We start from the raw sequence: 27,033 nt of genomic DNA, 5'->3' as shown, positions 1-27,033 counted from the left end.
AATACTTGCTATTTTCTCCCCACATTCCTTTTAGAAATTTCACTTTTGACAATGTTTCCTTATTCAGTATGTCTTTGTTGCTTTTATTAAAAGTTGAACATACTCTAAATATTACTTTCCAGACTTCAGAAATAGAATCAGATGATCACTGTCAAAAAGAACAAGAACTTCAGAAGGAAAATTTGAAGTTGTCATCTGAAAACATAGAGCTGAAATTTCAACTTGAGCAAGCAAATAAAGACTTGCCGAGACTAAAGGTAAACTTGACTTTATTATAATGCCTGAATTCACCGAATTCACCAAATTCATCACACACTTAAGTTTTCTTATGTTACTTTCTGAAATGCATATACGTAAGACATTTTTGTGATGTTATATCCATTTCCTGATGTAAGAGTTCTTTACTTTATGTCAGATATGCTTTTAGGTGCTAGAAAAGGCAGTAGTTAAAGTCCACATGCTAATAAAACTTGTCTTCCAAGGAGGAAGATTGCCAACAACAAGCAAACAGGTTAGTATGTAAGAGTTTAGCTGACACGGAATGCTATGGGAAAAGAGGAAGCCTCATTAGGAAAAGGGACAAGGGGAGGTCTGGCTTAGGATCATGAGAGGCTTCACATAGAAGACTTAGTGGACAAATAGGAGCTGAGTCATACTGACAGAATAGAAGCATCAGCTTCATGTGTTCCAAGGTAAGGCGATTATTTCTTACATTCCATTAGTAAATTGTTAGTAATTGTACTAACAAATCTAAGTGTGACTCTAGAAGTATTACTTCTGATGTTAGTAATGTCTACCTTTGACTTTTTGTATCTTACGCTATTATGGTGACAGCTTTCCTCTTTGCTAGCTGATTGTTTCAGACTTATTTTATAATCAAGAACTTTAGCATTCTGTCATTTCCACTGGTGGTAATACAATTGTGCTTACTGCTTCTCATTGTGATTGATACACCCAGTAAACCAGTGCAGTGTCTTCAGTTCTTTTTCTGTCTACCAGAAAAATGAGTATCAATGTATGTGCATTATGGGACAGGAAAGTCAGAGTGAGAGGCCTAACTTTTATAGTGTGTTAAGGTAGTAGTTTGGAAAATAGCTATTAAATATTTTTATACTAATACTCTTTATCTAACATGTTGTGTTAGTTAGGGTTTCTCATGCTGTCTTAAACATGACCAAAAGCAACTTGGGGAAGGAAGGATTTATTCATTTTAGACTTGTACATCACAGCCCATCAAGGTTTATCAGGGCAGGGACCTGGAGGACAGAGCTCATTCAGAGACCAAGGAGGAAAGCTCCTTGAGGGTTTGCTCTTCAGGGCTTCCTTAGCCTGCTTTCTTCTACAGCTCTGGACCACTGCCCAAGGACACCCACAGTGAGCTGGAATCTTCCACATCAATCTTGCATCACAAAAAGACACCACAGGCATATAGCCTGATAATAGGGAGGCAGTTTTTCTCAATTGAGGCTCCTGCTCTGAGTTTCCTCTAGCTTGTGTCAAGCTGACAGAAATCCAGCACACATCTTATTAAAATTTCTTTTGATTGAAGACACAATTGTTTGGTTCTGTAGTTGAGTTTTTAATTTAGATAATTTTTTTCCTCTTTTTCAGGAGCTATCATATGGTTATAACAGATTGCTATTATTTTCTTTTTATCTTTTAGAATCAAGTAAAAGATTTGAAGGAAATGTGTGAATTTCTTAAGAAAGGAAAACTGGAACTTGAGCGGAAGCTTGGTCAGGTCAGAGGGGTGAGTGTAAGAAGCTAGTGCTGAAGGTATAAGCTTCTCTGGGTTTTTATTGTGTTTATAAATTGAAGCACTTATGACACAAAAATTTGTTCAGGTAAGAATACTGTGACATATATGACACATTCTCTGAAAATACTGAGAGTAGCAATAGAAAGTACTTGAACGAATACTTTTAACATTTATTTCAAAGTTAAAACATGAAAATATATGTGTACTCTAAATATACATATAATTTTATCTTTTTTAAAAATATAAATAATCTGTGTGGATGCCTTCATTAGGTCATATAGTAACTAAACTAAATATATAGTTTCATTTCTGTGGTTTGTTTTCTATATACTGGAGCAGGGGTTCTAAGCTTTCCTAATGGTACAACCCTTTAATAAAGTTTCTCATGTTGTGATGACCCCCAACCATAACATTATTTCCATTGCTACGTTACAACTATAATTTTGCTACTGTTATAAATTGTAATATAAGAATCTGTGTTCTCTGATGTTCTTAGGTGACTCCTCTGAAAGTGTTATTTGACCCCCCAAAGGGGTCTAGACCCAAAGCCCTGTACAGCCTCTATACTAGAGAGAACCCTATCTAAATAAACTACTTAGATCACACATCATAGAGTGTTTTAGCCATTACTACGTGTATGATTTAAGGAATATCAAATACTTTTAAGCCCTGGTTTACATTTATGGAGAGTAAAATTATAATTACTGTCTCATATACTTGAGATATTAACACAATTTTTTTTTCTTAGATATTTTCTTAATTTACATTTCAAATGTTATCTCCTTTCCTAGTTTCCCCTCCAAAAATCTCCTATCCCCTTCTCCTTCCCCTGCTTCCCAACCCACCCACTCCTGCTTCCTGGCCCTGGCATTCCCCTATACTGGGGCACAGAACCTTCACAGAACCAAGGGCCTCTCCCCTATTGATGACCAATTAGGCCATCCTCTGCTACATATGCAGCTGGAGCCATGAGTCCCACCATGTGTTTTCTTTGGTTGGTGGTTTAGTCACAGGGAGCTCTGGGGGTACTGGTTAGTTCATATTGTTGTTCCTCCTATGGGGCTGCAAACCCCGTCAGATCCCTGGATACTTTCTATAGCTCCTTCATTGGGGACCCTGTGCTCCGTCCAATGGATGGCTGTGAGCATCACTTTTGTATTTGCAGGCACTGGCTGAGCCTCTCGGGAGAGAGCTATATCAGGCTCCTGTCAGCAAAATCTTGTTGGCATCTACAGTAGTGTCTGGTTTTGGTGTTTGTTTATGGAATGGATCCCCAATGGGGCAGTCTCTGGATGGTCATTCCTTCAGTCTGTGTTCCACACTTTGTCTCTGTAACTCCTTCCATGGGTATTTTGTTCCCCCTTCTAAGAAGGATCGAGGTATCCACTCTTTGGTCTTCCTTCTTGAGTTTCATGTGTTTTGCAAATTGTATCTTGGGTATTCTGAGCTTCTGGGCTAATATCCACTTATCAGTGAGTGCATATCATGTGTGTTCTTTTGTGATTGGGTTACCTCACTTAGGAGATTCCACCTCACGCCAGTCAGAATGGCTAAGATCAAAAACTCAGGTGACAGGAGATGCTGGCGAGGTTGTGGAGAAATAGGAACACTCCTCCATTGCTGGTGGGATTGCAAGCTGGTACAACCACTCTGGAAATCAGTTTGGCAATTCCTCAGAAAATTGGACATAGTACTGCTGGAAGATCCAGCAATACCACTCCTGGGCATATACCCAGAAGATGCTCCAACTTGTAATAAGGACACATGCTTCACTATGTTTATAGCAGCCTTATGTATAATAGCCAGAAGCTGGAAAGGACCCAGATGTCCCTCAACAGAGAAATGGATACAGAAAGTGTGGTACATTTACACAATGGAATAGTATGCAGCTATTAAAAGCAATGAATTTAACACAATCTTTAGAATCAAATATTAGCAATTATTAAAAATGAGTACAAAATTATACCTGTTTTGGCATTAGTACATCATAATCTCTAAGATATTACTTTTAAAAAATGTTGGTTTTTTTTGTTTGTTTGTTTTGTTTTGTTTTGTAGTCTGGTAGAAGTGGGAAGACAATCCCAGAACTAGAAAAAACCATTGGGTTAATGAAGAAAGTAGTTGAAAAAGTCCAAAGAGAAAATGAACAATTGAAAAAGGCATCAGGAATACTGACTAGTGAAAAAATGGCTACTATTGAGGAAGAAAATGGAAAATTAAAGGTAATTTTATGTGTTCATTTTTTATGAATGTTTTCCTGTTTTAATTTGAATTGCTTTTTGAGGGAAATGTTAAGTGTGCTCACAGTACACGGAATGTCCTCAATGGATGCAGTATTATTTTACACAGTGAACAGATTGATTGGCAAGCAATCTAAAGGTCGCTGCAGAGTGGGTCTGTTCCATCTCTGCTGTTCCTAAACCAGTTGTTCTTTCCTGTGATAGAGTAATTATGTGTGCCTATTTTGGATTTGACTTGTTAAGTAGGGATGCTGTGGGGGTTCCTGTATTTCCTTTTAATCTTAAAACTCATTCTAATAAATAGCCAAGGTTGAATAGGAACTTTGGTTATAAATAACAAGTTTGGGGGAGTCTTTAATTGTAATCAAGTCAAATGAGGTTTCAAAAACTACCTAGCTTAACTTTTATGAGTTTAAATAATAATCTTTATTTGTACATTTAAGAGAAGTAAACTAAAACTGCTTCATTTAGTCATTTTCCTTTGCTCCTCCGTCACCTCCCATGACCCCACCTTACCTCCTTCAAATGTATAACCTCCTTTTCTTTATTAGTTACATATAAACATGCATAAAGACAGAGCTACAACTTGCAAAGTCCATTAAATTAGTTGCTTGTGTATATGATTTTTATATAAACAATGATCTTTTCTTGATATTTTCATTTTGATATGTTGCTTCATCAACTACCAGGCTGAATTAGAAAAGCTTAAAGCTCACTTTGGACGTCAGTTGAGTATGCAGTTTGAATCTAAGAACAAAGGTACTGAGAAAATTGTTGCCGAAAATGAACGGCTTCGGAAAGAACTTAAGAAAGTAAGACGATTATGACTTACTATATTTATTTTCATTGTCATACCTTGTCAAAAATCAAAATTGATAGATCTTTGATGCTGTCTGTTCACAGTACATATTAAGAGAATTCATATTGATCAAGAGATATATTTATATGAAAATTTAGAACCAAGGTGGTTTATGTTCTTAGTGCTACATACTGGGAATTGTTCTAAGTTGGATAATGTCTTTCTGTTCCTCAAATTCCTCATATATGAAATTGGGAGTAGTAAATATACCTATCTCTTAACTTGTCATGGAATTGAGCACCTGATACTCCAGCACTCAGGCTGGAAGAAAGAGAGACCAGCCTAGGCTACATAGAGAATCTATCTCAAAAAAGAAATCTATACACATATTATATATCTCACAGAGATGTTGAGAAATTTAAATGAGTTAATATTTATGCATATGACTTAGAACAATGCCTAGTTTATAGATCAAAGAACATAACCATTTTGTTAGTAAGATTCATTTCTATTTAAATAATACAGTATATTCTTTACTCCTGACAAATAGGTATAATTTTTAACATACATTACCTAATGAATGAATTGAAATTATAATCCTTAAAACTTTTAACAGTAACTCATTGTACTGTGAAGCCAGAGCTGTACTCTCTTGAGTCATTTCTGGAAATGATCTGTGACATAAATGGGGCTTGTATTACAGAGTCAAAACAGGGCATCTTTTAAGGTGTAGCAAGATTAACTGTGTCATTATTCTGAACATTTTTCATGAGAAGTAAATGACAAATTTAGAGTAGCCCTTAGATACTTTAGATAATAAATACTTCTACATACATTTCTCTGCCTTCACTTAATTTATCTTTTGTGCTAGTTACTATGAATAGATTGCTGTTTTAGACAAAAACAAATAATTTTGTAATTTTAAAACAGCATAGCTCCAGCTTGTTTTATGATTTCCAGCTTGTAGTGGTAATTTTAAATACCTGACATCTATGAGAATAGTATTATGTTTTATCCTAATTTACTAATTAATAAGTGTTTACGGATAGGAAATGGAAGCCTCCGAGAAACTGCGGATAGCTAAGAACAACTTAGAGCTGGTGAATGACAAGATGGCCGCTCAACTCGAAGAGACTGGGAAGAGACTACAGTTTGCAGAAAGTAGAGGCCCACAGCTGGAAGGCGCTGATAGCAAGAGCTGGAAGTCAATTGTGGTCTCAAGGTAGGATCAGACAGTTTCAAATTTGGTCAGGTTTAATCAGTTCTAACTGTAGCATCAATCCTTCAAAGATGACCATCTGCTGAATAACCTAGTCTGTTCCTAATGGACAGTATGGTTGTTTATCAGTGTCTCTGCATTCTGCCCTATCATTACCAAAACTCTTTCTTAGCTAGTTTGTTAGCTAGCTTTATTGGCAGATGCAGAACACCGCAGAACTGCGATTGTGCTAATTACTTGGCGATACATGTGCATCATGAAGTTGCTGCTGGCCTTGGGCCGGGGCTGATGCTGCCCAGCTTCTCCTAGATGCTGTTTCTGAAGCTCCAATGCCAGGTTCTTGATTGGGGTCATTTATTTCTGATGCAGATATGGCCTAAGCAATTTCATATTTTATACTGCATCTGGAATGAGCTGTATTGCCTTTATTTGTAAACTGGGAAACTTTCTTTACAGAGAGCCCAGTAGATGAATACAGTAGCCATATTAGTATCTTATTGGCCTCTACTTTCTGATTCATTTTCTCCCATCTTTTGAATGCTTTCTATAAGTATATTGGATTTGTGTCTATGGCACTCACTGTTGTCTCTATGAAAGCTAACTTTATTTCACTGTATTTGCACATTTGTGTATTCCTCTCTGATGTCCTTGTAGGCCATATTTGCCCTATTTGGATTGACATGACAGAAATTAGCATGACAACCATTATAATGCCAATGGAAACATGAGCTGTAGCACTGAGACCCCTGGTTCCATTGTGGACCTTGTGAGGAGAGGAGAGGGAGAGGGAGAGAGAGGAGAGGCTGGCCAGGAACAGGTGGAGAGACGCGAGGGAGGGAGAAAGGGGTTAAGGAGAGAAGGGACAGAGAGTAAGTAAGAGAGGAAGGAGGCAGAAAGCACCTTTTATATAAGCCAGGCATACCTGGCCATTGCCAGGTAACTGTAGAGTGGAGCCTAGAAGGAATGACAAGGAGGAGCTAGGTTAATGTATGGGCTAACTAGGTGGAATAATGCAATAAAGAAGGTCTTTAGGTGGCTTTCTTAGTTATTATTCTGTTGCTGTGAGGAGACATCATGAACAAGGCAATTCTTATAAAAGCATTTAAATGGGACTTTGTTTATAGTTTCTGAGGTTTAGTTCATTATCATCATGGCAGGGAACATGATGGTACTGCAAGGTGCTAGAGCTGGGGATCAGGATGCAGATCCTGATCTGTAGGCAGCACACAGACAAGACTGGACCTAGCAAGGGCTTTCCATACCTGGAAGTCCACCTCCCAGTGGCATACTTCTGCCAAACAGGCCATATCTCCTAATCCTTCTAATCCCTTCAAAGAGTTATACTCACTAGTGGCCAAGCACTCAAATACATGAGTCTGTGGGAGGGGGTTGGAGGCAGGCATTCTCATTCAAACCACCAGAGTGGCTTTTGAACATAGAAATGGTTGAAATACCTTCTGATACTTCACATTAACTTTTGGGATATCTCTGCTAGTTAGTCCTTGCCAAGTAAGCACACTCTTCTAATCTGAGTGTAAGATCTGTCCAAATTATTTGAAAGTGTTTAGGGAATCATCACTACCCTTCCTTGCGCTGTCACTGCCAAATACTTTTCTATGTCAATACCTTCCTTTGTAATTGATTCAGAGGACAGTACATAGGATTTTCCTTTAGAAATGTTTGAATACAGTAAGCATTATCTTCCTGTAAGTATATGCCTGTAAAACTGTTTGGCTCAAACTTTGAAGATTTCTTGTGATTGATGTCTTTAGGCCATTTGTCATATCAGTGTTGCTCCCTCCGATCCACGGCATGCACTGCTCCTCTCAGGCGTGCTCTGAACAGCTTGTGGTTTCTATAGTGCCCCTTAGAGCTGAAATTTCCACTGAAATACCTGCTGGGGTAGGGAAGGGTGCTGGAAGTGGAGAGAGATGTTTGTAAACTGATGAATTCCATATTTTCTTATACCTGAAATAAAATATCAACCTAAAAGCTTTACAGTTGCCAATTTCAGTCCCCACCCCTGATCTTAATCCCTATAGGATTACTTTAATTTTCTGTTTTAATTTGTACATGTTAACTAGGCTGTATATCCCTTAACAGCATCTTTTAATGCTAAATACATAGCCAGAGGTTTGACTAGAAGTACTATGTACATTGCCTTGCATATTTAACTGTGATTTAAGCGGACTTTTAAATTAGTGAGAGGAATTGCTTATAATGATGCCCGTAATACTTTTTCTTCATCTCTTTAGAATGTATGAGACCAAGATGAAAGAGCTCGAAAGTGACATTGCCAAAAAGAATCAAAGTATCACTGATCTTAAACAGCTTGTAAGAGAAGCAACAGAGAGAGAACAGAAAGCTAGGAAATACACTGAAGACCTTGAACAACAGGCATGTAATAATCTTTAAATGATAAAACAATGTAATATAGCTCGAAAATCCCTGAATTACTTGAAGGTGAAAAGAAAAAAACCTCCTACAGTGGTAACTCCCCAGGAGACTAATCCACTGAATCATACTTATTCCCACTCACTTATGTATATATGTAAGCCACAAGCTGGGTCATCACTGACTTCATTCTCTCAGTCTCTACATCCTCATCATTTACCATGCCACGTGTATTTTTAAAGTACTTTCAAATCTGAGTACTGTTCACTGTGGAAGCCATTATCTCATACTGAATGACTGCAGTAATTTCCTAATTGGTCCAATTGGTCCCTGGAATACAGCTCTTTTCATAGCCTATACCTATGGACAAGTATCTAACATTTTGCATAATGTTTGGCTTTCCAACATTAACCCTATCAATCCTTTGAACAACTGAAACTCATTCAAGCTTCAGAGCTTTATACCTGGTTGCTCTGCCTAGAATACTAGTCACCATTCCCAATATCCATGTAGCTGACTTGTGAACTTCTCTTTCCTTGAGTTGAGGCTATTCAGAGACCCTATTCGAGCGCACCCTGTCCTCCCTAGATTATTTTTCTGAATATCCTTTCTCTCTATCCTGATGTGTGGTATCCTATCACAGTACCACTACTGTCCTCCCTCGGTAAAAACATAGGGAGTCTGTAAGAGATTCCAGTTCTTCTCTATGCTGCTTCCTCATTACCTAGGATGTGCCTGGGCATGCAATAGCCTGTCGCTCAAGAACTGATGACTTGATTGCATAGACTAGAGCACAGAACTGTGGTTATTTCATGCTTCCAAAAACCCAGGTCTTATACTTTATTAAAGCTCATCTCTCTAAAACATCTTATATCCATGATGAACTTTTATCTCTAATTTCTGTTCTGCTCAAAGATTGAGATCCTCAAAACTGTTCCTGAAGGTGCCGAGACAGAGCAAGAGCTTATACAGGAACTCCAGCTTCTTAGGTACATACATTATGTTCAACTACTTAAAATGCTTTACCATCGTGTGTGTGTGCGTATGTGTGTGTGTGTGTGTGTGTGTGTGTGTGTGTGTGTGTGTGTGTGTGTGCGCGTGCGCACACGCACGGGAACTTGTACATGCTACATGTAGGGATTGGAGGGAATGTGCATTCCATGTTCTAAGGAAGGTCAGAGGACTTGCAGAAGTTGGTTCTCTCCTTCCAAGAATTTCCATCAGGTCATCAGCTTCAAAGCATGCGTCCTTATCTGGTGAGCCACCTGACCATTTATTTATTTTTAGAAAATGATTTTATATAGCCCGACTTGCTATAAAGACTAGGGGCTTTCCAAGTTTATTATCATTTCATCCTGTGTCTGGAAACAGAAAGGGGCTGGGATCCCAGTCCCAGTATGTCCGTAATGTAACCTAGTTCAAACTTTGCTAACAACAGAGAGTTAAACCTTAGCAGTCCAGAAGCAGATCGTACTGAAAGAGAAGCAAGTAATTCTATGCTTCTAGGAATTTCTGCAGCCTTTCATTGTAAGAAAACTACTCTTGAAAATAATATCAGGACTGATAGTAAAAACTTAGATTTTGTGTTGTTTAGGAATTGGCAGCATTGAAATCCAGAGAGTAAATATTTACCTTATATGATCCTATCCCACCTCTTCAGGATATGGTGACCAGCACACACCACCAGAAACCTGATCTGAATAACCACTCTATATGAATTGCCTATGTACTTTATAGAGCTGCACCTATTATTTTCTAACATGCTATCATTGTATTCTAGATTAGCCAATAATCAGCTGGATAAAGAAAGGGCAGAATTAATCCATCAGGTAGAAATTAACAAGGACCAAACCGGAGCTGGAAGTAGCACACCTGGTAATGTATTCCATAAAATTTGTTGACTCCTCCAAATTTTTGATTTAGTGCTTTCGTCTAGTGTTTCTGATCATTGTTTTCATTAGCGTTAAATACCCGATAGGAGTATTCAGAGCTGTTCTAAATGTTCTCAATGTTCTGAATAGTCCCACATGCAGGCTATGAAAATATTCCCATTTATCACTTTGAATTGCTTAGACTCCTAAGTGGCCTGTTTTTTTCCTTGTAATCCATCTAGGTGTTAAAACATAATCATAGTATGTTACCAACCAATAAAAGCTGTTGTTTGCCTCTAGTTTCTAAGTATACTTCCTTAAGTTCCTATTAACATTGTTCTTAATGTTAGTTGTTTTAAAAAGTACTTGTATTGTTTTGTTATAAAACTTTACTTTTTATTCACTTCCATTCCTATTCAGAAGTTAGCAGTCATTTCCCTGTATAACACATAATTGCATACAAACATTTTTTGTATGTGTGCTTACATACATAGTAGTTGTTCTTAACTATTTGAAGATCTATATTTGCAAATGTAACTGTTCATCACAGTATGTTTATAATCCCTCAAGTCAACTCATGGTGTTTTTGCAAAAAGGCACAGCGATAAGTTTAACTAGTCTCCCATATCCCAACCTATGGATAACAAGTTAGTGCTTGGCATTCAATTTTCATATAGAGGTGACCTAGGTTGGAGTACTGGATACCTGTATAACCAGTTAGAGATTGAATTCTAGCTCAGACACTTTTAATGAGACAACCTCAAGTGGCTTAAGATCACTGAACATTTTCTTTTGAAACTAAAGAAAATATAATGAGAATGAGTTGTTTGTAGAATCTAAGATGACAATTTGAGCATATATATTTATGAATATGTTTTCATTTCTCCTACTATACGTCTGTTTGCTAATTGTTTTCTACCAAGTTTATAGGATATCACTTTTAAAAAGGGAATAGACCTTATATGTATATTGAATTTTGTGTATTCTGGATGCACACTATAATTTCAGCTGCCCTTAACTTATTACAGAGACCTCTTAAGATCTGTACATTATTCATGTTTTTAATAGTTCCATAGTATGGTAGTGAATGGATACTAGTGAGCAGTTTACCTCAGGATATATGCTTAGCATAGTTCTAAGGCACTGTACCTCCTAACCGAATCATGCCATCCATTATCTGATAGTTGATGAAGTGTCATGTTCCACCCCACAGGATTATACCAATTTTATATTCTGAACCATTTTAAACTATTCATAGAGCTCCTGAAGAGTCCTGATGCTACATTGTATTAATGTGGGATATGATTTGTGCAAGGCACTATGCTAAGGGATTTACAACATTTTTACTTTATTCTTAGAATGTCATAGGATCAGATTGTTTTTAATTTATACTTGATAAATGATTAATAACTGTCTTATTCAAGGTTTCTATTCCTGCACAAATATCATGACCAAGAAGCAAGTTGGGGAGGAAAGGGTTTATTCAGCTCACACTTCCATGTTGCTGTTCATCACCAAAGGAAGTCAGGACTGAAACTCAGGCAGGTCAAGAAACAGGAGCTGATGCAGAGGCCATGGAGAGATGTTCCTTACTGGCTTGCTTCCCCTGGCTTGCTCAGCCTGCTCTCTTATAGAACCCAAGATACCAGCCCAGGGATGGCACCACCCAAAATGGACCCTACACTCTTGATCACTAATTGAAAAAATGCCCCACAGCTGGATCTCATGGAGGCATTTCCTCACCTGAAGCTCCTTTCTCTGTGATAACTACAGCTTGTGTCAAGTTGACACAAAACCAGGCAGTGCAATAACCTGTCCTAGAGCTCAGGACCAATGTGAAGTGGCATGGGAAGGGCAAGCATTAACTCTGAGCTAACCACGGTCTTAAGCCCTGTGCTATTGTGCTTCCTGAAACTGAAACCAGTGTTCATCCACCAGGAACTCATGTGTGACCACTAGCTTGGTGTGCTTTGAACACAGTACCAGAGATCTATTGATGCTTTAGGGGGTTCTCTAATTTGTCTAATCCCAAGCCCTTATATTGCATATGTCTTAAGTAAAGGAAGACAAGAAGCTTATTGAATTTCAGAGAATACCTGTGTCAAAATCAATCTGTTTGGATGTTCCCAAATCGACATTTAAAGATGAGGACAAATCAGAACTTTCAGAATATGTTGTACCTATTTTCTTCATGCAATTTTTCACCAACAGTGTATATAAGATCTCAGTGACTATGCTCAAACTAATAAATATACGCATATTAATCATGTTTACTACGGCACTCAGGTAATAGAATCAGCCAGTGTCCATCAACAGATGCACTGAGATAAAATGTGGTACATATATATAAGGAGAGTTTTATTAAGTCATAAAAATATCTGTAGGAAAATGTGACTACAGATCACCTTAATAATATAGGCCACTCTCTCTCAGGAAGACAAATAGTTTATCTTTTCCACATCTGTAGAATTGAGATGTACATGAGATATGACATAAAGATAGAAGGGGAACTTTTTCCCTTTTTTTTGGCTCCAAAAAGAAAATGCATTATTGTTGTTTGACTTGAAACCTTGCCTGTTTGTCCAGTCTCTGAATGATAGAGGACACCCCAGAGCACTCCAACACACTTCCTGTCCTTACCATGAAAACTTCTTTTCCTTATTTCATCAAGCTTGAACATTAAAACAAAACTCTTTACCTTTCAAAGACTGCATGGAGTAGTAGGACACTGTCTCTTAACCTGTGTGCTGATTCCTTTTCCACAATTTCATCTGTGCCACATGTAGTCTTGGACGTTTGGCATAAAGTGTAAAAAAATCTTATATGCAGTAGCCAAAGCTGTTTGGTGTGAAGGCATAAGTGGCCAGCTTACCATTTTGGTTCTTTGCCTGTATATTTAGTACCTAACAAATTTTCTGGTTGTAAGGTTTTTCTTTAAAAAATAAGAATTTCTCTCATATAAAAAAAGAATAGCCCACATTTCTGATACCTAGCAGCTACTCCTGCTTACTTGCTAAGTCATGGCCAGTTTGCATGCGAAGTCTTCCCACCATACAGTGACAGATGATGCCAGACCTTCGCTTTCATCTTTCCTGTTTATTCTGAAACAAATCCTCTATCTTTAACTCACTCACAATAAAGAAAAACATAAGTCATAATTTTCCTGACTATTTTGGCAGATTCTGGTCAACTAAAGGAAAAGATAAATGACCTGGAGACACAACTCAGAAAGTCGGAGCTAGAAAAGCAGCATTCGAAGGTAATTCTTACTGGTATCTAACTTTAGTATGCACAGTGTTTTGTGAAAATAGCAGTGGGAAACAATTTTTTAAGATCACCATCTTTAAGTGTATACCCCAAAATTCATGAATTTATTTCACACTTATTTGACTCATGACAACTTTTTATTAAACAACTATCAACAGCAAAAAATCAAACAAATAGAAAGGACTAGAGAATAAATTTATTTTTAAATTGTAACCAATGCACATCTCTTAATAGTTTTTTAAAACTATTTTCTTAATTTGTGGGTCATGGTGGGGAAAGTGTTTTCTAAGTCCCTTTTGAAATTATTTTCAGGGATCTTCCCCTTAAATCATTTCTGTTCTCTCCTTAAGACTCCAGAAACACAGTGGTCTGGAAGCAAGCCCAGGGTGCGCATCACTGGTTTGTGTAAACGCTGTAAGCATGCACTTCACCAGGTGCTTAACTTTGCCAAGTCCCAGAGCTCCCATGATCATAAATACTATATATAAAAGATAAAAATCAGAACATTATAAATACTGAAAACTCTTAAATGTTGTAAAAAAGCAAAGTCCCTTTCGCTTGCCTGAGAATATCTGAGGCAGTTTAAAGATTCAGTCTTAAAATTTAGCTAAAGATGGCAGCTTCTACATTATTCACATAGTACAATGGAACCTTGAACAGTAAAATATAATGAAAAATATTTATATTTAAGATTTTGAGTTTTTATGTTTATTATTAAATCTGAATTTCAAACCAAAAACATGTATCCTGTATGTAACTTTTAGGAGGAAATTAAAAAGCTGAAAAAAGAACTGGAAAATTTTGATCCTTCATTTTTTGAAGAAATTGAAGACCTGAAGTACAATTATAAGGAAGAAGTGAAAAAGAATATCCTATTAGAAGAGAAGCTAAAAACACTGTCGGAACAGTTTGGGTTTGAACTGCCTAGTCTTCTTGCTGCTTCGGAACAGTCAGAAGATGGAGAAAGTCCTAATAGTTTCCCTATTTATTAATGGCCTCGTTTAACTGTAGATTTAAAACTATTTTATGAATGAAAAAAGTTTCAGCTGGAAATCAAGCAGTCTCTGAATTACGGAATTTACATCTCAAAATACTGTATTTTTTTTCTTAAAAAATCATATTTAGTTTTAACTTGTTAGAAAAGTATATTTTCGAAGACTTCAATAATTTATGACTATACAGTGCACAATGAGCTATGATAAATATTCCTATTTTCATAATAACTTAAATTTTCAAAAAGCATAAAGGTAAGCTTATGTCAATTTTACTATTTAAAATTGATCATTTTATACTTATTTTTGTGTTAAGATAGTCAAATTCTAATGGTGATTTCTATAAATACCTAGAAAACATGTTTATAAGTTGACATGTTTTGCCAAACAGCTAGCAAAATTAAATGCAAACTATTCAATCTTAGAAAATCACAAGACTCTCAACAATTAGTTCCATTTTATACATCAAGTATTATGTCTTTGAGCCTATCAAATTTCTGTTTATCTATTTTTGAAAACTGATTAAACAAAGACTGGTTATCAAAAGCACAGTCATAATTGTTTAGGTTCATGTTAATAATAACTGGTTTAGAATTCATGTAAGTATCTGGAAGTGGCCAGCACAAACCAAGATGGTGACGGTGGACCTGTAAGGAGAAAAAAATGATGGTATTAGCTTTAGTCTGTAAATAACATTGTAACTTACTTGTAAATACTTATTTACTCGTAAATACTGCTACCTGCCAGGTACCATGTAAGGGTCTACCTTTTCTTACTTATTTTAATTAAGTTCCATAGCTGTTCTTTTGATAGTACTGTCTGTCTTCCCCATTGGAATATGAGCTTCCTGAAGGCAGAGCAATTGTTTTGTTTACTCTGCCAATACCTGAAAAATGCCAGTAACATAATGAATATAGTCTGTTGGTGACTACAGAAAAAAAGAAAAGTGTGAGCCTAACTCTAGTGTCAACAAAGGAAGGTTAGTGGTAGAATGGTAGGGAAGTCTGGGATCACAGTTGGTTAGGACGTTGCTGGGTAGCTGTTTCCTCCACATGAAAACATGCACTCTAGATGGAGCCTCTTTAAGACCCAGAAAGTAAACAAACTTCACATGTCTCAGGAAGGTTGCTAAAGCTCAAGATTCCCAAAACTTTCTGCAAGGTTACAATGGCTGGAGAGAAGATTCTCCTCCCACCAAAGGAGCTGGGAGTTGCCTGCAGAATGTGCAGGGAGTCCACAGGATGCTGCTTCTGAGTCATCACGCAAGCTGGGAGGGCTTCTTACTGATCCACACTGCTCCTTGTAAGCAGCTCCTTACCCATATTCCTGTAAGTAACCCCAGTAAAGTCCCTGGTTCACTACTGGGTCTGTCTGTCCTCAGTACGTTGTTTGTGGAAAGTAGGCATTTGTTTATATAGAACTAAACAGTCACACAACAACCAGACAATGTGTTTTCTCAGATGGTAAAGGAAAGCGGTAATGGGGAGTTAAGAACGGGCTGTAGCATGGCAAGTCTTATCATACCTGAACAGCAATATGCAGGAAGTAATAAGTCAGTTGTGAAGAATGAACACAGAGTAGAAATGAAAGATGAGTGCTTTAGGGTGTAATAGGATAATTTAAGCTACTGCATACTGGCATAAATTAAAGTGAGTACCTAGTTGGATATACTGAACAGAGATTCAATAGATGAGACCTTTAAAGAACTGGTAACCAGATGTATGAAGGAACAGCAAGAGGACTTAGAAAACAATTGCAGGTTTCTCGTTTCAGTGAATAATGTGGAGATGAGAGTGCTTAAACTCAGATTTGAACATTATAAATTTCATATAGCAGTGAGAAATCACCCAGACAAGTCCAGGGGATAGGGCACTAGGGTAAGGTAATGCACTCTGTAACCTGCCACCAGGCACTTTTCTACTCAACAAATTCTCTAAGTTAGTTTGGGAAGTGCTGAGTTACACTAGGCACAGCATGTCTAGGAGAACTAATGTGCCACATGAGATCCCAGGAGGGACTGTGTTACCACTTTAACCCTGAACCCCATCTGGTATTGACAGTGCCTGGCTGAACATGGTCATCAGTCCGACACGTCCCATAAACTTGACTGTTTTAGCCTGATGGCATACGAAATGAGGGGGAAAAATATACTAACTGCATGCCAGAAATACTACTACCTGGACAGGGAAACTGAGTGCCACATCTTTAAGAACAAACTTAAGTTTTTTCTTGTCATTACCTTAATTAAACAGCCGTCACCGCAATGCCACACAATCCCTTCAATTTGACCCTCTCTGCAGTCTTCAAACCAGGACAGCAGGTCATTGTGTTTCAGTATAGGCAGATTTCTGACCTGGAATGCTCCATGTGGTGTGAGAAAATGTAATGGGGATTTCTTGCTTCCTAGCCCTAAATGGTAAAATTTTCAAAAACAAAAACAGAAACCAAAAAACATTTCAGTCACATTCTTTTCAGAAAGAGTGAGAAAATGTATCTCACCAAGTGTATAAACGTCTAAGAATTTAGAATAATGTTAACAAAAAGTTTGATTTTCTGTAGAGAATAATCCCAAGTGCAGTAAGTCCTTTTCTCCCTCAAGTGTGGTACTTCTTCCATAAACTCTAAATTCACTTTCATGTACTCTCTACACTGAGCGTTGGGACACTGACCTGTGGACCAAGTCCAGACACACATCCAGGGTAAGTAGTTTCACGGGAAGGTGCAGCCTTATCAATTCATATAAGTACTACTGATAGTCCATTTTAAAGATATGGTGGCCAATAAAGCTTAAAAGACTGGCTATCAAATGTCATTTACAGAAAAAAAAAAAAAAAAAAAAAAACTTGATAGCAGGTGATATATCATTAGCTACACTCTGCTTTTATTCCACGTTTTCCTAATGCCGTCTTTGATTCTGTATGTAAGCTTAATACCCATCACCCAGACATAATTAAATTTTTGTCTGCATACATGTTTTTGTGGAGTACAGGTGTGTGCATGTTTGCAGCCTGCATTATGGAGACAGTAGATCAGTACTGGGTATCTTCTATTGCTTTCTACAGTATATTTTGAAAAAGGGTGTCTTGATGTACCTGAAGCTCAATGATTAGACTATACTGCATACGCTGCAAGGCCCAGAGAACCTCTTATGTATACCTTGCTAGCTCTGGGACTACAGGCATGCAACGCTGTGCCCAGCTTTTAACATGGGTGTTAGGAATCCAAATTCTTATGGACTGGGCCACTTCCCACTAACTTCACTCTGCTTTAGCTCTCTAGAATTGTTATAGCCTTAGTGTCTTTATTCTACTTAATGACTCTTCTTTCAACTGTGTACTCCAGAATGCCACCGATTGACTCAATTCATTATGGCATGCATTCTGATGCTGAATACAGTGTGTTGCCAATTCATACTCTGTCCTCTATTTATTAATGACCTGACAGGGAACAGCGCCTTTTCACCCAGCTGCATCAGTGATTCCTTTTCATGCACAGTTAATACAACTATCACGGGGAAGGAGAATAGGAGAAAATCAACCTTGTGCATTAATAAACCCAAATGATTAGCCATATATAAATTTTCCCATGAACTTAAGATTTGCAGAGACAGATGTGCTCCGAGCAAATGGACACAAATGTGTTAGTTAGCTCTTCAGTATGTTTAACTTGACTTTAAGACTTTATAGTAAACGCCTTCACTTACCATAGGGGTTTCCATTGATATTTGTTCCTATCAGCTCCAGAGTTTGCTCTAAAAGCTCTGACAGGGGAACAGCACTAACTTCCAAAACCCCAGGATCATCAGGATGGTGCCTTAGTACCAGGGCAATTCCAAACTCATAACTCACTACCGACGAGTGCCAGCAATACTGCTTGCTGTTCTTCTCTACTGGCACCCAACCTGGTAAAGGGAAAATTATTCTCATCACATTGGCTCTTTTAAACAGAAAGCAGACCTTTTTCTTTTTTTAATTTTTTTTGTTATTATAAACATTTTGTTATTATAAAAATCTTTTCTAGATTCCCTTATCACACAGACATTGAAAATCAGTGAGGAAGTTAACCGGTTTACTATTTTTGTTATAATATTAAAGTGTTCATTTGTGTATCCTGTTGGGTATTAACATAGATTAAACATATTCTTCAAAAAACTCATCTTGGTTCAGGAGCAACTGAACACTATACTGAGACAGCATTAAACTTTTTTCTTTCTTCTTTTAAAAAAGCTTTAGCATCTTTTCTAACTGCCTAGTATGGTCAAAACTTTTTTCTTTCATTCATTCTTTTTTTTTTTTCTTTTCTTTTCTTTTTCCCAAGACAGGGTTTCCTCTGTGTAGTCCTGGCTCTCCTGGAACTCACACTGTAGACCACACTGGCCTCAAACTCAGAAATCCACCTGCCTCTGCCTCCCAAGTGCTGAAATTAAAGGCATGTACCACCACTGCCAGGCAACTTTTTTCATTTAATAAAGTAAGTTTGTTTCTAGTGTCCAAGACAACAAATAGATACAGCAGATGTTCCACAGTTTAGACCATTGTTCCACTCACTCGGAACAGCTGACTGATTTCCTGTTTGTTGTTACTGTTTTTTACTTTTATTGCTAGAAAAAGCTCCCTCAATACAGAAAACTTGCTACAAATAAACAAGTCGCTCTAACCAACATCTGATAAATATGCTCATCCTTAAGAAAGATTCAAACCTAAAAGGATATCCCCTCCTACTTTTTTAATATAAACTGTTTAGACTATGAATATAAATAAACTGAAGAGCTAGATTAAAACAAATTCCTGATTGGACCTTTTTTGTTTATTTCTTAAACTTAAACACAAAACACACTTGCGAGGAGATTATGTGATACCAGGAATGTGTCCGTTTTCATCAGGTACTGGTTTCCCGTTCTGTCTCTCTATTTCCTTTGCTGGTATCCAGCACTCTGGGACAGGCTTGAAGTCTTCCTCAGTGTTCCAGTGAAACTCTGTAAGACATGAAATACAAAGCTGACATACAAGTGGAAATAACAAACCCATCACTCTTGAGATGTGCTAAGTCCTCTCTGTTATCACTGCCATGTAACTACATTCCAAAGTAGGGAACTAAGTGTAAACATTCAACTTTGAATACACTACCATGTATACACACTAACGTGTAAAGTGCCAATATTCTGTGAGGATTTCTGAGTTTTAATGTGCTCACTACTTAGTACTTTATAAGTGATCTATACGGATCAATATAGATAAGTAATGAATGCTACTAACCTTTTGCGCTTTCTTTTGAATGTAGAAATTTTTTAAATCTCTTGTCAGCTTGCTTGTTAGGTTTTCTATCTAGTCGAGCCCAAAGGTATGGCTGACCTGAAAATGTAGAAATAAAAGGAAAAGTCAAAAGGAAACAAAGTTTGTCTTGAAAGACATTTCAAAGTTCAAACAAACAAAACAAAACAGTTTTTTTCTGTAAGAAAACCAACGTCCTTGAAAGACAAGAGAAATATCGTCTCTGCTGTGCAGCACTGAGGCCTCGTCCCAGTGTGAGAGAGGATGCACGTCCTTTGTTAAATAAGGAGGGTAACAAGAATGCATGACCCTTTGATCAGAATGCTCCCTGGCCCCTTCCTAAATGAGAGCGAGCATAGCCAAGTGATTGTGTTGAAACATACCCTCAGTGTGGGCTTAATTCAAGGTCAAGTCATTACACACACTGGTCTTGTAATCTGGGTGTAATAGTTTGAGGGCACTGTGCCAATATTCCTTATTGCTAAAAGTGAGACTTTTGAATTGCACCTGGTTTCACAGAGACTTCGGCATAGCTTGCTGTTGCCACTGCTTAGGTAGCTGGAAGATCTGTAGGCAACAAGTAAAATCAGAAAATTCCACAACTAAGGCTCTACTTCAAGTTCCTGATCCCATCAGTGGTTCCCACTCTGACAAAAAAGTGTCCTGCAGGACAGAAGCAGGATAAGATAGAGATTTCCCTTGGCATTTCCAGACTGCTGCTCTTCTCTGCGATAGTCTTACTTCTGATATCCTTATTTTAGTATGTATTTATTCATTTGTCATCTGCATCCTGTGAGCATTCTTGAGCAGTAAAGCTCCAACAGTAATTGCACCCATCATGGGTATCACACATATGAATAAGAGCCCGATAGAACTTACTCAACTATATAAACTAGTTTCATAAAAATTGTTAATTACAATCCTATTACTAGTTAACCGCATACATAATATGAAGATCTAGATTAAAATTATAGTTTCTGGTTGAATAAACCTTTTCTGCTTTTCATTGGTAAACATAGAAAAAATGCACTTCACACATTATCATTAGTATGGCTACTATCACCAATAAAAATAAGAACAGTCAGAGGAAGGATATAGAAAAATTGGAATATCTAGAAGCAAGAACGTCTAGTGTGACCACTATGGAAAATGAGTAATGGGTACTCAGATTTTCTAAATATTAACATATGATCCAGTAATCCTATGTGTAGGTTCATACCCCCCAAACAGAAGGTAGTACTTCAGGAGACTAATCTAGTTAGTTTCATTGTTAGTTTCATTTTCCACAATGCCTTAAAGGTTGGAGCAATCCACATGCCCATCAGTGACTGAAGTGAACAAAATGTGCTATGTATATATTTAGCAATCTTAAAAGTGTACATGATCTGACATATGATTGACTCCAATAAGGTAAAACACTGTACTAAGCTAAGAGAGTAAGCCAGCCACAAAGAGGCCATTCACATGTGTTACCTACAAATTAAGAGACAAAGTAGTTTGGGCTAAGAGGCTGGGGGATGGGCTCTGTGGAGAGGGGAGGTGGATGAGGAGTTCCCAGCAAGCAGTTGAAGTTCTAGAAGATGAAGTATTCTGCAGGTGAGTGGTGATGATGATTTTGACCATGTGAATGTCCTTAATGCAGTGTGATACACCATTTCAAAGCACAGTTCTGATGGTAAATCTGTGTATCTTATCACAGTAAAAAAAAAGTTTTAAAGTGCATTTCAGAACATTCCTTGACACCAAGGACTATATCTAGCACATCTACCTAGTTTTGCCCTTGGAACTGAGCGTTAATCTCACCATCCTTTAGTAATTACAAATAATGGCTCTCCCTAATATCATCACTGTGAGCTTTCTTTCTAGAGTATGTCCCTGATCAGTGACCTGGCCAATGGGAATGAAAGCACTGGACATAACACTGGAACACTGCAGTGACAAGCTTCCGAGATGCTCAAAGCCAGGTTCCATTACTGTGGGGCCATTACTGAACCCGGCTGAGACTCAGTTTCCTCATTACTGATATAGAAAGGCTTATGCAAACGAGGGACCATGTAACACCTATTTGTCAGGCTACCTGGCCTTTCATGGTATCAAGTTAATGGTACTCACATGTCTTTTCTTTCCCCAAGAAAAGGAAACAAATCCACTGATTTATTTTACTCACTATGACAGGTTAGCAAGAGTTAAGAGTCAATACCCACCTCAGGTGGTGCAGGATTTATATATACAATAGTACTTTGAGTAAACATGCCAGTTGGGTTTTACCTTTGTAGTTAGTAACATAGCAGCATGTTCCATCCACTTTTTCTGTCGCAACTGCATTGTACACATCTGCATCTAACGCCTTTTCACTTAGAGTTTCAGTTGCCAAAACTTTAAATGGCTTAAAAGAGAGAGAAAAAAAGGGTATAAGATGCACAGCCTCTGCCTTCACACAAAGGCTCACCTGAACTGTGCCTAATTTCATCAGTTCTAAAGATCTGTCTTCTTTCCATTCTGTAAGAAAAGTTGAAGTAATTTATGAAGTTTCCTGAATTATTTGCTTTTTTGTTTTGTTTGGTTTTAATTCTTAGGCCTGTGTCACTCTGCAGCCCAGACTGCCCTTAATGTCCTGACCCTTTTGCTTTAGGCTCTAGTTCTGGGACTCCCCTCCTGTTCTACCACACCAGCTCACCTACCCTTTTTTTTTTTTAAATGTGATCACAGTAAAATTCAACGTTCACATAGACTGTTGAGTATTTACATGCTTCTCACCCACCATAATGACGCCAGGAAACATGCCTTACTGTGTTGCATCCTCAGCACAGGCTCAAGATGAACAATCCCATTCTTTGTGACTATGCAATATCTACAATAAACACTATTCTTGACACTGGGAATACAGAGAAGAATAAAGAAGTGCTCAGCTTTAGTGGGCTACAACACCGAGAAGTACCAAAGGGGAAAAGGGATAGGAGGACAACATAGGGAATCCTCGGTGGAGGAACATCTGATCAGAGCTGATAGATGGGAAGAAAAGGCCCATAGTCAGGACATTCTTGTATCTGTAGAATGGAAGTATGTGTGTTTGAGTGTGTTTGGAACAAAGTACAGGTAAAGTTAGATCTTGTGCATGCTTAATTCCAGAGGCTTGTTCTGGTTCAACCCATGTATTCACCAGTCACAATTCCCCATACTCCAAGATTAAGTCTTGGAGTCATTAATATAATGAGATATTTACAAAATTTATTTTTTCAAATCACACTTGGCTCTCAGTTGTAGTGGGAGTCTAGCAGAGATGGCCTCTGTCTCAGGCCACATTTTCAGAAAATGAGAAAAAGATGGCTCCTATTTTACATTTTTAAGACTTTCTTGCAAAGCTGAAATCCACATGCTTACTATAGAAACATGTTAAAATATATAAAAGTATGAACAAGATGTGTGATCTCATCATAGAGATATACTAAGAACTTTCTGGGATAATTCTAGTCCTTTCAATGTCCTTTCCCCTCCCCCAAAACAAAACAAAGACATTAGTTCCTAAAATTGGCAATTTCTTTAAAAATGACAAAATGCTTCATGAATATACTCTTTTCATGACTGATCTCAACATGATCAAACAACACATTTCTCTTAGCATGTCATCTCTGGTCAACTGTGATGATTTACATATCTGCATAAAACCTTCAAGTCACAGATTTTAAAAGCATTGTACAGGACAGGGATGGAGCTCAACAGGGAAGCATTTGTCTAGCATGTGCAAAACTCTGAAACTGTGGGTCTCCCCAGTCTCTTGGATCATAGGCCAATATGGTCCACAAGCAAACAGAGATGATGAGCAGAAGTTTCGTGTGGGTGGAAGAGGAACTTTGACCAGCTATCAGGAGGCATATTACTTTGGGTGATTTAAAGCTTATGTTTTGAGTGTCTGAGAGTAGGATGGGCAAAGGTTATTCATTGGCTGAGGGTTTAGGGTACCAAGATGCCTCATTAGTGCAAAGAAGCATTTAAGGAATCTCAAGTGCGGCCTGAACAGGTTCTTTCCATTAGAAAGAGATCCTGTGAGCTAATTGAGGCTGCAGGCTATGTGCGGGCTTAGAACTTCCCAGACAAGGTCAGAGGAGAAGCCCTGCTAATGAAGGTAGTCTCCCATATCACGCTGAGCCCAGAGTTTATCTGTTCATCTGTGTTAACAGTCAGGCTCTAAAGGTGATGGGAGAGAGACACAGCACCAAAATGGAAGAGGTAATGGTGTGTGTGTGTGGGGGGGGGGGGGTCCCCGGTGGTGAGGGGCGCTGCGCGCTGCGAACTGGAGACTGCAGGGAGCTTGTGAAGTTTGTTGAAGTGGAAAGGGGACAACCCAAATTATTATGAAAATGACACAAGGAAACCTCTTTGAATGCTAATTACAAAAAAAAACACACACAAAAAAACAGAGGGCCAATGGTTCAGCGGTAATGTTGAAAAGTCATTTCAGTTGCACATGCTGACCCTGAGTGAGGGGAGGTTAAGAACTCGGCTACATATCAAAGAATCATACTAATATAAGCTATCTATATATTCATTCTCTTACTTTCACTAAAGGCTCACTACGTGTAAAACACAACTAGTAAACCTTAGGATGAGAACTCAAATTAAGCAAGAAATTACACGAGGTCTGATTTGCGTGACCTAGTTAGGCTAGCTGTCAGCAATTCCATGGTGCCTAGCACACAACAGGTAAACAATGCCTTCTCATCAGACTTCTGACAATAGTTCCACGTTAGACTGCCACGATATCTCATTACTCCAGTGCTGTCAGGGCAAGATTACGATGTAGGTTTTCAAATCTGCCAGAACACGTTTGAATCACCTGATCAGGGAGGATACAATTTAAAAAGCACTCTCCCACGCTCTTTGCAACTAAGAAGATACAAGAAGCTGGAGGTCAGGGGAAATGGGAACTTCACCCAAACCGCCCGGGTAAAACGTGCAGGGCTCCCAGGCAGCAGCAGCACAGGAGGAGCTGCCCAGCAGCACACGCCGCCGGGTACCTGATGCTCCCGCTTGGCTGAAGGCTCAGCTTTCACCTCCGTCACAAACACGCACGGCATCTTCCGCTGCACCGAGCCCAGGCGCTTCATGTTGCCCACGCGCAACCTGTCTCCACTGCGCTGGGCCCCGGGCGGAGGAAGTCAGCAACAACGAGCAAGAATCCAAACACCAGCCAGAAGATCCTAACTACAACATCAAAGCCCACCCCGGAGAGAGGCGGGGACTCACTACCGGAAGCGACCGCCTAGTCGCGGTGCATTCTGGGAGTTGTAGTGCGACCGTGAGGCTAAAGAGCATGCGCCTCAATGATGCCCCAGTGTTTTGATGTCCAGTTTGAAAGACAAACAAACAAACAAACAAAAAACGTTACCTGATGTTGTATACTTGGCCATAACTTAGTATCGATGATATTTTCGGGATCTAATGTTAAGTTATAAGTGATAAATCACTTTAGGATGCATTTTAGCACGTTTCTAATGAAACTCTCTTACCTGCTTATTTTCTATCAAATTTAAGGGATTGGAAACCCGGAGAAGTTTAGAAAATGCTTTCAGACATTCCCTAATGTTCAGACAGAAAAACTGACTTCCCAGGAAAAACATTAAAACAAACAGATCTTACAATTAACAAAATTGAATTTCTGCTTGAATTAATCATGACAGTGTATAATTTGTTTCTTGATATTCTTTCCAATGAGAGTAAAGTTTAAACAAGTTCAAAAACAGAAATAACAAAAAGCTCTGACAAGTTTTTCTTGGGAATCCAACTTGAAATTGAAACAGCTTCATTTGACTTACTGTCTAAAAGGAATGACAAGGAAATAATAAAATTGGTGCTTGAATAAAAAAATATATTCTAGTAGTAGACCTATCTCATTAAAATCTGAGACCATAGGGAGATTTTTGCCCTTACTATCTTAGGTAACTGGAGAAGCCAATTTATGTTCCCATTATTGTTTTATAATTCCAATTAATATTTTTTCTTTTTTAAAATTATTTTATTAGATATTTTCTTCATTTACATTTTAAATGCTATCCAGAATGTCCCCTATACCCTCCCCCTGCCCTGCTCCCCTGCCCACTCACTCCCACTTCTTGGCCCTGGCGTTCCCCTGTACTGGGGCATATAAAGTTTGCAAGACCAAGGGACCTCTCTTCCCAGTGATGGCAGACTAGGCCATCTTCTGCGACATATGCAGCTAGAGACACGAGCTCTAGGAGTACTAGTTAGTTCATATTGTTGTTCCACCTATAGGGTTGCAGACCCCTTCAGTTCCTTGGGTACTTTCTCTAGCTCCTCCACTGGGGGCCCTGTGTTCCATCCAATAGCTGACTGTGAGCATTAACTTCTGTGTTTGTCAGGTACTGGCACAGCCTCACAAGAGGCCACTATATCAAGATCCCTTCATCAGAATCTTTCTGGCATATGCAGCAGTGTCTGGGTTTGGTGGCTGATGATGGGATGGATCCCCGGGTGGGGTACTCTCTGGATAGTCCATCCTTTGGTCTTAGCTCCAAACTTTGTCTCTGTAACTCCTTTTATGGGTATTTTGTTCCCTATTCTAAGGAGGAATGAAGTATCCACACCAATTAATATTTTTATAAATGTTTAATCAGCAGGTATCCTACTGCTTAGCATTTTATTTACTTAACTCTTGTAAAAAAAAATCGAATAACCTTGTCTCACTTGGAAATATGTATATGTCAGGGGACTCTCAAAGAATAAAATGTTCTTAAAAACAAGTTTACAGTTCTGTGATTACTCAGAAGGGAGGGAGGGAGTGAGGGAAAAATACCTAAACACACACACACACACACACACACACACACACAAAATTTTATACAAAACAAAAGGGTTGGTGTGGGGAGAGAGTACAGACCTGTTTCTGGCTCTGTTGTATTGAAACCAGAAACATTTTAGCATTTTAAAGTCAAGTGTTGATACCTTCTCTGAGGCTCTAGAGGAATCCTAAGCAACAGTGTGTCTTGTGGGTTTCAGACGATTAAATGACCTTTTAAAGCTCTCAACTGTCATTTCCCAAACTGCCACAGAATATTCTAGATCCAACATTCTGCCATTTCTTAGAAAAGATTATCTTCCAAAAACATTCCACTTGCTCTAAGTCTCTCTCTGGAAGGACCAACAGCTATATTTTGGTTTTTTAAATGCCTGGAGAAAGGTTTCCAACAGGAACAGAAGAGTCCAA

General features: G+C 38.3%; 2 protein-coding genes across 2 annotated transcripts in view; one reads left to right on the top strand and one right to left on the bottom strand.

The window, feature by feature from the left end:
• The window catches only part of Cep290 (centrosomal protein 290), an 85,825-nt gene extending 71,012 nt beyond the window's left edge, over window positions 1–14,813 (top strand). The window contains exons 44-53 of the mRNA XM_029542288.1: window positions 123–257; window positions 1,664–1,750; window positions 3,817–3,981; window positions 4,689–4,811; window positions 5,848–6,020; window positions 8,273–8,414; window positions 9,327–9,400; window positions 10,192–10,286; window positions 13,462–13,541; window positions 14,314–14,813. Of these exons, the coding sequence (XP_029398148.1) occupies window positions 123–257; window positions 1,664–1,750; window positions 3,817–3,981; window positions 4,689–4,811; window positions 5,848–6,020; window positions 8,273–8,414; window positions 9,327–9,400; window positions 10,192–10,286; window positions 13,462–13,541; window positions 14,314–14,541 (1,302 nt within the window). The 3' untranslated portion in view covers window positions 14,542–14,813. The remainder of the gene's footprint in view (window positions 1–122; window positions 258–1,663; window positions 1,751–3,816; window positions 3,982–4,688; window positions 4,812–5,847; window positions 6,021–8,272; window positions 8,415–9,326; window positions 9,401–10,191; window positions 10,287–13,461; window positions 13,542–14,313) is intronic.
• Window positions 13,705–25,053, bottom strand: C9H12orf29 (chromosome 9 C12orf29 homolog). The gene is made up of 7 exons (XM_021204744.2): window positions 24,827–25,053; window positions 22,080–22,197; window positions 19,797–19,892; window positions 19,400–19,516; window positions 18,245–18,442; window positions 16,781–16,950; window positions 13,705–15,188 (listed from the first exon to the last, which is right to left on the bottom strand). The coding sequence occupies exons 1-7, from the start codon at window positions 24,914–24,916 to the stop codon at window positions 15,000–15,002; spliced, it is 978 nt and encodes a 325-aa protein (XP_021060403.1). The 5' UTR covers window positions 24,917–25,053; the 3' UTR covers window positions 13,705–14,999.
• Between the last annotated feature and the right edge of the window lie 1,980 nt (window positions 25,054–27,033).

The sequence above is a fragment of the Mus pahari genome, chromosome 9 (genome assembly GCF_900095145.1).
Source record: "Mus pahari chromosome 9, PAHARI_EIJ_v1.1, whole genome shotgun sequence".
Classification (NCBI taxonomy): domain Eukaryota; kingdom Metazoa; phylum Chordata; class Mammalia; order Rodentia; family Muridae; genus Mus; species Mus pahari.
Note: the sequence above shows the minus strand (reverse complement) of the source record. Positions and strands in the feature narration are given on the sequence as shown.

What these genes read in the sequence shown, in the direction of transcription:
- C9H12orf29 (XM_021204744.2), bottom strand. Translation starts at nt 24,916, where the DNA reads ATGAAGCGCCTGGGCTCGGTGCAGCGGAAGATGCCGTGCGTGTTTGTG. An exon ending in CTATGTTACTAACTACAAAG is followed by an intron (nt 19,893 to 22,079) that starts GTAAAACCCAAC and finishes CTACATTTTCAG; the next exon opens with GTCAGCCATACCTTTGGGCT. An exon ending in TATCAATGGAAACCCCTATG is followed by an intron (nt 16,951 to 18,244) that starts GTAAGTGAAGGC and finishes TTTACCATTTAG; the next exon opens with GGCTAGGAAGCAAGAAATCC.